General features: G+C 40.5%; 1 protein-coding gene across 1 annotated transcript in view; it reads right to left on the bottom strand.

Annotated features, from left to right (window-relative positions):
• Positions 1 to 13,771, bottom strand: part of ttc39a (tetratricopeptide repeat domain 39A) — a 79,022-nt gene that overhangs the window by 24,106 nt on the left and 41,145 nt on the right. The window contains exons 7-9 of the mRNA XM_059983582.1: positions 13,582 to 13,681; positions 5,460 to 5,525; positions 3,328 to 3,436 (exon numbers count right to left, since the gene is read on the bottom strand). Coding sequence (XP_059839565.1) covers positions 3,328 to 3,436; positions 5,460 to 5,525; positions 13,582 to 13,681 — 275 coding nt within the window. The remainder of the gene's footprint in view (positions 1 to 3,327; positions 3,437 to 5,459; positions 5,526 to 13,581; positions 13,682 to 13,771) is intronic.

The raw sequence follows: 13,771 nt of genomic DNA, 5'->3' as shown, positions 1-13,771 counted from the left end.
AACATAATTTCCTGATTTACCAACTCAATGCCTTGATTAGTAAAGACAAGCATGCCGTTTGCCTTCTTAACCACCCCATCGTACTGCACAGCCAGAATCCTACCCTGTCCCTTTCTATTTGACTTACCAAGGTACAACCCTTCATATTTGGCCAGGTTAAACTCCAACTGCCATTTTTCCACCCATATCTGCAACTGATCTATATCTCATTGTATTTTTTTGCCAGTCTTCTATGCTATCTACAACACCAACCTTTATATCATCTGCAAACTTTCTAACCCACGCATCTACATCAAGGTCATTTATACGCATCGCATACAGCACAGGCCACAGCCCAGATCCCTGCAGAGCACCACTAATCATAGAACAATCACTCATCTCCAGCTAGAATAAGCCTCTAACCAGTATCCCCTGTTTTCTCTGGGCAAACCATATCTGGATCCAAGCAGCCACTTCACCATGGATCCCATGCATCTTAACCTTCTGGATGAAGAATCTTGTCGAATGCCTTATTAAAATCCACATCTGTATCTTCATTACAAAACCTCATCACCTCATTAAAACCTCAATCAGGTTAGTAAGACACAATCACTTCTCACAGACTTCCACGACAATGGAGACACGCTTGGATGCAGCGGCCTCTCTGTGTCCAAATAAAGGTGCAATTTAAATCTTTTTTCAAAAAATATAATCACAAGACACCACGAGATATTAAGAATGTTAAGTATGGCAGGTCTATCCCATCAGTGTGTTGCTAATAGCGATGGAGCAGGGCTTGTTACACCGTGTTGCTGCAGGTGAGGACAAGGCCCTCAGGCCTCGGGTCGCCTGATGCAGCTGCTGGCAAAGGAGATGACAAAGCCAGTTGCATGCCACTGGATTCTACACCAGTTTGGAGGCTGGTCAGCAGAAATGGTAGAAGCTGGTTCAATTGGTATACTTAAGGGAAGATTGAACAGATATATGGATGAGACAGATATGGAGGACATGGTCTGGGTCCAGGTTTATGGAACTAGGCAGAAAACCAGGCCAGCACAAACTAGATGGACTAAAGGGCCCATTTCTGTGCTGTAGTACTCTATAACTCTAGTAGTCCATAAATATTTCAGAGACATTTGTAAATAATTGCACTGAAGTAAATAATTAAAAGTAATAACCAAAACCATCATTAAAAATAGAAATTATTTAAAAAGAGAATTATCTTTCCCCTTGATACTCCCAGCACTAAAATCCTTATTGAAATCAATTGGATCTTGGGTCCAGTGCCAGGGACAGATCAAAGAAGCGAGATACTAGAGGAAACACAGCAAATGAAGCTTTGAAGTCTGTGATCAGTGGTGTTCATTTTGTAGGGTGGGGGACATAAATTGCTCAAGGAAATTGCAATGTCAAGCACAGCTTTAGAGATTTTCAAAGATAATGATAATGAATTCAAATTAAATACACCGGGGGTAATCAACACTTCAGAAAGGGTTTCACTTCCTGTCAACATGACCTTTCCCAAGATGAAACAGGTTAAACATGATGAGGTACGGAGGACTGTTGTCACTGATGTGGATGTGACACACTTGATTTTGGTGCAATAGTACATCCATTTGGATTTCGATGTTTAAAAGTCTTAATAATTGAAGCAGCCATAAACATTTGCAATGTGCATAACTCAGCTCAGAGCTGAAAAAGACCCCAAGTCTGAGTGGAGCGTACCTCATTTGAGAGGGTGAGATCGAAGGAGAAAATCTCAAAATATTTGCCCATCCTCCTAATATTAAATTATTAATATATTTTCATTTATTTTAAATCTGCTTCTTTTTCCTGATACCCATTAAATTCTTCAGAACCTGGTACCAGCTGCTGGAAAAATTAAGTCAAACAAATTTAACCAAAAATACATGAATCGGTTTGTACTTCCTTATTTTGTCAAAGAAATGATTACCTTGTTTCTTCAGATTAATTTCTCCTCTTAACCTCTGTAGGGCTCTAATCAAAGGCAGGTGTATAGGGTTGAGTGGGATCCAGGATCAGCCATGATGGAATGGCAGAGCAGACTCGATGGGCTGAATGGCCTAATTCTGTTCCTATGCCTTATGGTCTAAAAAAACTGCTTGAACTCTGATCTTATACCCCTCTCTGCGGGAATTTGACAAGTTTCTCTACCTATTCTTGAGAGTAATACTCCCATTTTGAGAGAGTTTATTCAGGATTAAATCTTACTATGGAAAATATACTTCCATTACTGATATTTTAAGAATGGATTATTTCTGCGGACAACAAAACAATTCAGTCAGAATGAATACAATAAATTCCAGGAGCAGCAAAAGTCACATAGCTGTGCTTCCAAATTCTGTGTCACATAAGTGTTTTTTGCCAGAAGGAAGATATACAGAATGTTTTCAACAAATACAACAATTTTCTGGGCTCTTATTTTGATATTGACTATTTCCTATTATCTAGCAGTTACAGCACATTGCAGGTAATATAATGAAAAATTTAAAGAGCCATTTATTTATTTCATTTAATTACATATCTAGTGGAAAGTGATTCCAGTGAACTTAAGACTGCAGTTTTATTTGATTTTGAGATAATGGCACACTTTCCTTTGCTAAGCACAATGCTTAGATCATTGGTAACCAAATTTCAAGCATCAAATTTAAGGCCTCTAATGACAATACATCATTGTAGAATGCATTGAATAACTTTTCCCAATCTTATCACAATATTAGGTTAAAGTTTAGCTTGTTGGCACTGTTCATGAATTCTCAAACTGCCACCCCTCCCCAGCTGCTGCTGATTGAAGTATGGAAAAGGCACGGCAAGTGGAAAAAGTATACAAGGAGGAATGAATGGAAAACTGTCATGTGAAAGTTGGGACATTCTGGAGCATTTAGTAATCATATTATTTATTTATGTGAGATGTGGGCATTAGTGACAAGACCAACATTTACTACCCATCTCTAAATGCCTTTTAAGAGAATGGCAATGAATTACATTGTAGAGTCTTTGTGATGCAAAAGATCTACTGTGTATTTTTTGAAAAGTAACAAACTTAATGAAAAACTGTTTTATATGAACTTCAGTTTTGTGAGCTATCTGTAGCTACCCATAACTCTTTGTCAAGTTATTTGTCAGCCTACTGCCAAGGCAGCTCAAGAAAATCTGTATTTACTCCATTACAAAATGGTTAAGTAATCCTAACCAAAAAGATATTTGCTCTTTCTCCTTTAATAAAGTTTGTGTGGTAAAACAGACCTGGTTAATTAAACTGAAAATTTGTACTAATCATTAAAACAGTGTACTGTATGTGGCAATCAGGGTAAAAGCAGTACTCACCCAGTACAAAACTCATGAACGTGTGATAACACAGAAGCAACATGGTGCAGAGAAGAGCCCGAAAGTTTTCCGTGGATGCTCCTTCCTGCAGTTGTTCCAGACCAAATTCCTAAAGACAGGAGTCTCTTTAGTACAAAGTTAACATTCTTGGTATTACATGTGCTACATAAGCAATTTTTGACAAACTGTATAGAGTATTAAATCTTTAAACAATTTATTTTAGGTTCTAATTGCAGTTTGCTAAATCACATACACCCACAGCTATCTCTTTGTATTATCAGTGCTTTTCACGGTTCTCTTAGATCCAGTGGGTGTATGAAATAATCCACAGGAAAGCTCATTTCAGCACCTGGATGCTAATGGAACATTCTGAACCATTCTTCCATTGTATCAAGAGTCCTTCTCAGTTGCAATAGAATTTTACGGGATTTAATCTTTACCTATCTAAGATCACACTTTTTTACAACTCTGACTGAAGTTCAAATGATTTCACTCCTTGTAAATAATTTTGAGATGCCCTGAAGTGCTAAGGAAATGCAATTTCTTTCTGTCTGAATCTTCCATAATATTATCAAACACAAATGACAGATGATAGTTCAAGGTTAGAGCAGTCTTCATTTTTCTTTGTAAAGGATCCTAAAAATCTTAAACACAAGAGATTCTTCAGATGCTAAATTCCTCCAGCATTTTGTGTGTGTTGATCCCAAAAATCTGTTTGTTGAGCAAACAGAATAAATTGCTGTTAATCAGTCCCTTTCCTGAGTTAAAATTCACATGCTCATGAAGACGACCCACTGTTGAACTCTCACTGAGATAATTTGTAAAATGTGATAGTTTTTCAACATTCCCATAAACATGAGGACTGAACAATGAATCCTTACAGTTCACAGGGCAGTGGTGTACCAGAGCACTTTTTTAAAAAAATAGGAGTCTCGCAAAAATGAGTATAATAGAGATGGTGCATTGCTAAGAATTAAGTCAAGATCAGCTGACTACAGCAATGAAAATTAAACTGATATGACTTTCATTCAATGCTTAGAAAAGCAGTTTATTGGTTTAATGCAGTGAGTTTGTTCAAACTATCTATCACAGTGTGAAAATACTTATCAATTCCAATCTCATCCCATATTGAATAACCCCATCCCATCGAGGGTGGATGACTCTCAATGACCAAGTCTCAGGCGGTGTGTTGAAGGCCTTGATGAGAACATCCCTGACAGACTCTGAAAGTTCTACCATGCTGGAGCCATGCATTGCATCAAAGTTATGAGATGCTTAACTTTTTAGAAAGAAGTGTTCTGACACTCAGAATCTAAAAATTATTAAATTTGTTCAAACTAAACTAAAAACAAAAGGCCAGGAAAGCCACAATAAAGCCCTCAAAGTTAGTATCCTTCCCTATTCTGAGGGTGCAAATGAATAGGGAGTTCAGTCCAGACTAGAGAGAGAATTCCCCAACAAGGCAGTGGGAAAGCTCAGCAAGCCTAGACTTCACTGGAGGACTTCATGTTCATTTACTGGGGGACCAAACAAGTCTGGAATTTACTCCTATTCTGGTTGTTCCCTCAGGTTTGCCAGCCACAATCAGGAGAATTCAGCACATTGTGACATGGAGATGTGCAAGATGAGTTAATTGCTTGGTCTTACGATTGGAGATTTGCTGTTATTTAATTTCATGGCACTCACCCACTCATCAAGATCATGTACAAATGAGTTGATAAAATGTTTTATAAAATCACCATCTATGTTTATAAAGTTTATATATTTTAAGTTGTAGTTAGCACTGGGTACAACTTTAAATGTAATTCTTTACCACAAGTTATTAGGGTTGGAGGACTAGCTGGCTGTCAAATATAACTTGTCATTCCAATGAATGTCCAGTGAAATTATCTGCATGGTGTAAACAAAACTACGCCCCACAGTAAAATGTGGACAATCTGTCAGGGAGAATTGCAGGAGATGTGAGAAGGCGTATCAGATTTGATGGTACCATGATCTAGAGCTGCAGCTGGATGTTAACTCCAGCGACAGCAGCCACTGAGTATAGCCATTCAGTCACTAAAACCTGTCACTAACCTTAAAAAGCAGTGCTGCCCTCAAAAAAGTACAACCATTATATGCATTTTTCTTACCTTATTTCCAGAAAATCCAACAAATTTTAAAAGTCGGAGAATCCTTGTTGGCAATAGAGATAAAGTCTAGGAAAATTAAGCACAAAAAAGTAAAAATGAGACTCCTATGTTTGCAATTTAGTATTGTCTTTTACCAAAACAAAATATCCTAAGGAATCAGAACAAAGTTAAAGATGGTAAAATTACATTACAAAATTACATTCCAGTTTGGGGGTTTAGTACATAGTCAGAAATTGGCAGCTTGAAGTTTTCTGATTGGACTTCTCACTGGCTGAACATATAAAAAGCTGTCCCAAAGACCAAAAAACAGAAAACGGAATGAATCGCAAGTCATCAAATAACTGCATCCCTCCATTACATGGCAGGTGGTGGCAGCAACACAGGGAACAATATAGTAAGAACTCTGGTAATGAGCAGTCGTACTGTTACGAACCCCATAACTGGGTCACTTACCAGCAAAGATGGAGACATCCATTGAAGTCTGATGATACTATTTTTAACAGTATTTATTAGTAAAAATACACAAAAATAATATCAACGCAAAATATATAGATAATATACGTCGTCAATACTAAATCTAAAAGTGCGGGTATAATAATAATCAATAAGAAATAAGCTCTATCATTGTCTAGGGGATAATGAATTGCCCGATGGAAATATACAGTTCACTGCAGTTCCACAAGCTGCCGTCTTTTGGTTGTCGCTGTGTTGCACTTTGTTGGAGAGAGAGAGAAATAGGAATAGAATGGGAACAGTTACCACTATGGGTTTTTCCAACCTTTATGATTTTGATCAGTCAGGTGTCTCTTTGTTGTGGCTGTTCAATTGTGACCTCTCCTTTAGCTAAACCGTTCTTCCGTGGTGAGCCCGCCACCCCAGGCAAGGGAGGACGCACACGAGCCCCCACTGGGTTTTGCTATAAAACGCTGTCACTGGATTTCCAGCATTTCTCCTGATGCATCTCAAGGGGCTGTTCCCCAGACCCTCTTTTATCCTTATTCACAGCGTCTCAGATGTCAATCAGGTTGGGATGTTGCAATCCCTCAACCAGACCACTCTGGTTGTCCCCTGAGGGGTTTCAATGACCATTACAGTACTCAATACACAATTCCGTCTCCAAGAGACAATGGCCATTATCAGTGGTTCCATTCCACTGAGGTCACGACACATTCCAAACCTTGTGTATTCTGGACGTCTCTCTCTCATTTCCTGGGTCTCAGACCCGAATTAATAGCGATCTTGTGATTCTCAAAAAGGAGGGGGCGTCTTTGTACCCTTCGGCCCCTCAGAGTTGTGTCACATTCGTAACACCCCCTTCCTTCTAAGATTTTTACAACCGGTAAAAATTAATTAATACTGAGTCTTACAGGATTTCAGAATCTAATGCAATACAAAAGAGTTTTTTTTCACTACAGAGTAATACAGTTATACATTCAATTCAGCATCTAAACAGTTAGCAATTACATTGTCACTTCCTTTAATATCTTAACATCTCGTACCTTAATAAATTCCTGTAGCATCAGACTCCAATTTAATAACCACCTATTTTTTTTATTCCTTTTCTTCAGCAAACAAAAACTAAAGAGTTGTGATCTTAGCTTACATGTATATTACAAAAGTTCTTGCAAATACTAATCTTTATTTTACTTTCAACTTAACAGTCAATCTTCCATGGGGTTGTCTTTATTAGTTACATGCTTTGTCAAAATCCCTTAAAACCGGATCCTGTTATTTAAAGTGGCATCCCGTCAACCCTCGCCCCTTTTCCAGTTAACTCCCACGTGGTTAGCTTGCATACCAGTGTGGAATAGGCTTTTGCATGCTCCTTTCATAGGAGTTATTTTATCAACAATGTTTTCCAAACGTAGCCCATTTGCTGAATTTCCACACAATTCTTTATTTTTAAGCAAGTCGTTAGTTTTATCTTCAGGACCCTTCATTCTATTAGTTTTCAGTTTAAAATCTGCAAGCGATCCCTCTTTGTCCAAACAGCATTTCAAATTCTGCCTCTTCACCGCACACTCTTGAATAACAATAGCGTGTGGGGCACCTTTACATTCCAAATCTACCTGTAATTGATTTGCAAGCACCCTGTTAACAAGCCATTGTCCCTTCAGCCTGGTTACTGCTTCTGACACCAATCCAGACTTTAAATTTTCTTCATTCAATTTAGGAACTACACTTTTCTCTTTTCCTCCAATAATAATATTCACCTCACCACCTTTTATCTCCTCACTAACTTTTAACACACCTTCAAACACAAACAACTGGGAATTCTCACTTCCCACTAGTACCAAGGTTAACCCTCTCTTCACCGACCAAAGACCATCTGACCCACAAGGACTGCATTCCTTTTCAACTGAATCAAATACCTCAGACTTTTTCTGAGTTCCATTACTAGGTTCAGCACCACATGCATCCACATCTTGAACACACTCAAACGGGACATCTGCCTCTTCCAGGCTTTCAATACCCGTCCCCTTTTCAAATTATAAGTTCCCCTGATCCTCCCAGTTACTCTCCAGGCAACTCCCTTCCGGAGTAAACTCAACCCTGCGGGCTGAAACAACCTCATCTGCCAACCCAGCAGACTCCTTCAAGGTAATGGCATCCTTTTCATCTAGGACTGTCCTCATTTCATTATCGGGAACACACTTAGAATTTTCAACTTCTTCAAACAGTTCTGTCAAGCCAGACAGATCATCCATGTCCAACCCTGGACCTTCTAACAGCCTTATCTGTTTCTCTTTTTTACTCCGTGCCTCTATAAATCTCCTCCTGGCTAAGGGCAGGACTACCTTCTCTCCCTTACTCTCTTTCACCTCCCTATTCTCCGTTTTACCACCTTCTAACCCCTCTTGGTACAGGGTCGGTAAAAACGACTCAGCCAAATCGATACTGGCCTCTTTCTCAGCTGCCTTTCTCGACATGCTGCGAGTGATCGCGCATGCGGGATAGATCTTGGAATCTAGGGGCGGGTCCTCAACATTTACAGGCTTGCTCAGCAGCTCCATGGCTGACCAAACTTCCCCACCAGCTAAATCGTTACCCAGAAGGATGTCTACATCAGTTCTCGGAAATTCTGATCGCACCCCTATTTCAACTGGTCCAGATACCAGCTCACAATTCATAACGATCCTATGCAAAGGCACAGCTTCTGTCCCTTTTCCTATGCCTCTTAAAGCTACCTCTCCAGTCTCGGGACCAAAATCTAGTACCTTACTGCGAACCAATGACAGCTCAGCTCCAGTGTCTCTTCAGATCCGCACTGGAACTGGTGTGTCTCCCTTTTTCACAGACACGGTTCCTTCTGAAATAAATTTCTCAGGCCCCTCTCGTATTCTGTCTACCTGGGGCTTTCTCGTCGATTTACTGATCACCACAATACATCCTGTAGGGACTGCTGCTTTCCATTTCCCTGTCTCCTTCCTCGGAGCAAGGCACTTAGATGCAATATGACTCACCTTTCCACAATTAAAACAGGTCAAGCCAGGACCTCTCCTGCCGACTTGCCTTTCCTCCTCCTTAATTTTACCACTAGCTCCCGGCTGGATCTCTGCCTCAACCGGCGGGCTTTCTCTACCATTCCCACAGTCTTTCTGGTAACTCTTATTCAAGGAAAACTTTGTTTTGTGGGTTAGGGCATATTCATCTGCGAACCTAGCAAATTCAGATATAGACTTATTCGGCTTCTCGTTCAAATACATCCAGATATCATCCGAAACACAACCTTTAAATTCCTCAATCAGAATTAACTCCCTGAGATGCCAAAAATCCTCTTCCACTATCTCTGCGGTGCACCAACGGTCCAAGAGCACACCCTTCTCATAGGCAAACTCTGCATACGTCTGATTCCATCCTTTCTTTAAATTTCTGAACTTTTGTCTATAGGCCTCAGGTACCAATTCGTAGGTCCAAAGAATGGCCTCCTTTACTTTCTCATAATTCTCAGACTCCTCCTCCTCCATGGACAACGCCGCATATGCCCGTTGTGCCTTCCCTTTTAACACACTTTGTAACAACACCACCCACTGATCTCTGGGCCACTTCTGACTCACCGCCACCCTTTCAAAATGCAAGAAATAACTATCAACATCCGTCTCCTCAAACCGAGGTACTAACCTAAACTTCCTCTCTCCTCTCGGTCTGACCCTTGAGCTCTTCGCTCTTGCCTTAACTTCTCCAGGTCCATCTCATGTTGCCTCTGTTTCTCCGTCTCCCTCTCCTTTTCAACTCTTTCCTTCTCTTTTTCGGCCCTTTCCTTCTCTTTTTCAGCAGCTTCCAGCTGTTTTAACAATTTCATGCTCCCTCTGCTTCTCAGCTCTTTCCTGCTCCCTTTTCACCTCCAACTCCTTTAGCTGGAGCTCATGCTCCCTTTGCTTTTCGGCTCTTTCTTTTTCCTTTTCAGCTGCTTCCAGCTATTTTAACTTAATTTCATGTTCCAACCTTAATTTCTCCAACTCTAACTGAGCCGTCCCACTAGCTGGTGCCTTTTCAGGGATATTTTCCAATACCTCAGCCAAAAACACATTCTTCACAATATAATACTGAGTTATGGCCCTCCACACCTCCCGCTTTTTCATTGACACCTCTGCGAGGTTTAGTCCTTTCGCAATATTTATCAAGTCCGACTTTGTGGCCTCCTCTAGCGCCTCCAGAGTCGGATTTTCTATGAATTCGTCTACGTCCATCTTTGCTGGTTTCCCATCTGGTTACCTGCGCAACCAGATCCAAGTTTGGACTTAAAAGCCCGATTCACTGGCCCTCCAATTTGGTATCAAATCTTGAGACGAGGCCCCACGTTGTTACGAACCCCGTAACTGGGTCACTTACCAGCAAAGATGGAGACGTCCATTGAAGTCTGATGATACTATTTTTAACAGTATTTATTAGTAAAAATACACAAAAATAATATCAACGTAAAATATACAGATAATATACGTCATCAATACTAAATCTAAAAGCGGGGGTATAATAATAATCAATAAGAAATAAGCTCTATTGTTATCTAGGGGATAATGTATTGTCTGATGGAAATATACAGTTCACTGCAGTTCCACAAGCTGCTGTCTTTTGGTTGTCACTGTGTTGCACTTTGTTGGAGAGAGAACAGAATGGGAACAGTTACGGCTACAGGTTTTTCCAACCTTTATGATTTCAATCCGTCAGGTGTCTCTTTGTCGTGGCCGTTCATTTGTGGCCTCTCCTTTAGCTAAAGCCATTCTTCTGTGATGAGCCTGCCAACCCAGGCAAGGGAGGACGCACACGAGCCCCCACTGGCTTTTGCTATAAAACGCTGTCACTGGATTTCCAGCGTTTCTCCTGGTGCGTCTCAAGGGGCTGTTCCCCAGACCCTCTTTTATTCTCACTCACGGGGTCTCAGATGTCAATCAGGTTGGGATGATGCAATCCCTCAACCAGACCACTCTGGTTGTCCCCTGAGGGGTTTCAATGACCAGTACAGTACTCAATACACAATTCCATCTCCAAGAGACAATGGCCATTATCAGTGGTTCCATTCCACTGAGGTCAGGACACATTCCAAACCTTGTGTATTCTGGACGTCTCTCTCTCATTTCCTGGGTCTCAGACCCGAATTAATAACGATCTTGCGATTCTCAGAAAGAAGGGGGGGACTTTGTACCCTTCTGCCCCTCAGAGTTGCGTCACATTCGTAACAGTACCTAATGATACTGAGGATGTTCAGAATGGCAAATCTATCTTGAGTTGAAGTTCATTGTTTTGACAAATTGCAGACACAAACCACTTTGGCTCCATTAAATACCCAACCTACAGCCGGCTGCAAGTTAAAGATCCATAATGTTCAGGAGAAGCCGGTCAGTACACAAGTCCCATAAACCACAGTGAGAATAATTACTAATTATTTTGTCAATTTGTGAAAGCTTTCCAAGACAAATTTATGCCTTCTGAGTGGAGAGGTGACGCACCATCAATAACTCTCTGAGACGTGAGGCAAGATATTGGCTTTTATTGACTGGAAGAAAGAACAAGCAGTAATTGACCACCATACTACATCCTGGAGACTGAGGGCAGGGCTCAGGTCCCAATCGCCTTTATACAGGGGTCTGTGGGAGGAGCCACAGGAGCAGTCAGCAGGGGGGCGTGTCCAGACAGGCACATAGTTCACCACAAGAGGAAAATAACTCATTTAATTTGGTTGTGCATTAAGCTTAAGGCCATTTGTGAAAAATTCCATTGGGTCAACAGTTGCTTTGGTTATGGGCCCCAGACCTGGCTGAGGAAGGTATTCACAGCAGCACGAACATTTTGTGGGCACATCAGAGCTCTGCATTTGAGAAGGTGAGTCTGAGAACGGGGACAAGTATATCATCATTGTTGAAGATAATTGGGATCAGTGTCAGAAATGCATGGGGACAAGTTTCATGGTGAAGATCCATGAGTCAATACTCATCAGGGGATCCAAGGTGGAGATGGTTAGTAACTTTAAATTCCTTAGCGTTATCGTATCAGAGGATCCGTTCTGGGAACAGCATGCAAGTGCCATTACAAAGAAAGCACAACAGCATCTCTACTTCCTTAGAAGTTTGCATATTTTCAGTAAGTCACCAAACACTTCGACAAACTTCTATAAATGCACTTCTATAGATGCAAAGAATCCTACCCGGTTGCATCACGACCTGACGTGGAAACACAATGCCAGGGAATAGAAAAGTCTACAGAAAGAAGTGGACACAGCACAATCCATCACAGGCAAAACTCTCCCCACCACTGAGTACATTTACACGTAGCATCTCAAGAAAGCAACATCCATCAACAAGGACCTCCACATCCAGGCCATGCTTTCTTCTCGCGACTACAGGGCAGAAGGTACAGAAGCCTGAGGTCGCACACTACCAGGTTCACGAACAGTTATTAACACTTCAATCATCAGAGTCCTGAACCAACACGGATAACTTCACTCAGCACAAATCAACCTATAGGCTCACTCTCAAGGACATTTTTCAACTTGCGTTTTCAGTATCATTTTGTTTTATTTACACATTTGTTGTTTGTCAGTCTTTGTTAATTTATGGTTTTTCATAAATTCTGTTGTACTTCACTGTTTTGTGAACACCAGAAGAAAACAAATCTCAAGGTAACATACAGTATACTTGTGCACTTTACTAGGATGAAACAGGAGGAGCAGCAAATGTAGCGAGAATCACAGGGACTGAGTGGGAGCACTCAGTAGGTCAGTAGGCTACTGGGAGACCCAAGACTGCTGGCAAAGGAGCTAACTTAATGTAGAGCAGAGGCAAGAAGGATTGTACAATCAAATTACATTGCAGGCCTCCCAGTTTGATCCCACAGTTTTAAGATCATATTGTCCCACGAGTGTCTTCAGGACATTGTGATCCAAAAGAGCTATTACAAGGGGATGATGATATTCCATACAAAGACTATCAGAAGAGTCCCAGTCAAATTCTTCCAGTGCCATGACATGATCTAGAAGTAGTTATGGTATTTCACATAGGAAATAATGATTTTCAATAGCAGAGCTCTGAAAATAGAGTTTAATATAATTAAATTTCTGGGCGATTTTGCACAAAGTGACAGAAGTTTCTTGAGAAGTTTCCTTTAAAGTTGTCTTACATTAGAAAAGTGTCAATTGTACTTTCAACTCACAAATGAATGAGTTAAAATTAACCTAGAATGTGATTGCATAGAATATGCTTTAGCTCAGATTTTGATTCATATACATTATTGCAAGGATACTACACAGCAAGTCTCTAGCTTCAGCCTAACATTAATACTTCTGCATAGAGTGTCACATCAGTACTTCTGCGTAGAGGTTCATAGAAGCTAGTAGGATGAAATTGTTCTGTGCCAGGAGCATAAAATAGTCCATGGAGAAGAAAACTGACTGTGGGGAGACAGTGGGTTGTGGAGATGCTACGAGCTTACTACTTGTGATGCATGAGTTCATCCTTGGGTTGATCTCGCAATCCTCACAACCACTCTATGGCTGCAACAATAGAAGGACATTGGGCGCAGGCAACATATGTTTGAATATGAGGAGAACCAAACCATCTGATTTCCCTATTTGAGGAAGAGGCATGCAGGTGTTGTAAAATTTAATAGAGCATTTGTCTTTACTCACTAGATTGAAAGCTCCAATTCCAAGTTGAACACCTCCTTCCAAATGGCTGTAGTTCTCTCCTTTGGTGTAGCTAGATGACTGCACAATATTAAGAAGTTCCCTTTAAGAATTGGACAAAAACAATTATTTTAAATCAAAATTATTTTAACAGAATGCATTGTAATTAAGCTCTTTTCATTGTTAAGTATAT

The sequence above is a fragment of the Hypanus sabinus genome, chromosome 11, assembly GCF_030144855.1.
Source record: "Hypanus sabinus isolate sHypSab1 chromosome 11, sHypSab1.hap1, whole genome shotgun sequence".
NCBI lineage: Eukaryota > Metazoa > Chordata > Chondrichthyes > Myliobatiformes > Dasyatidae > Hypanus > Hypanus sabinus.
This window is presented reverse-complemented; position numbering and strand designations above follow the sequence as displayed.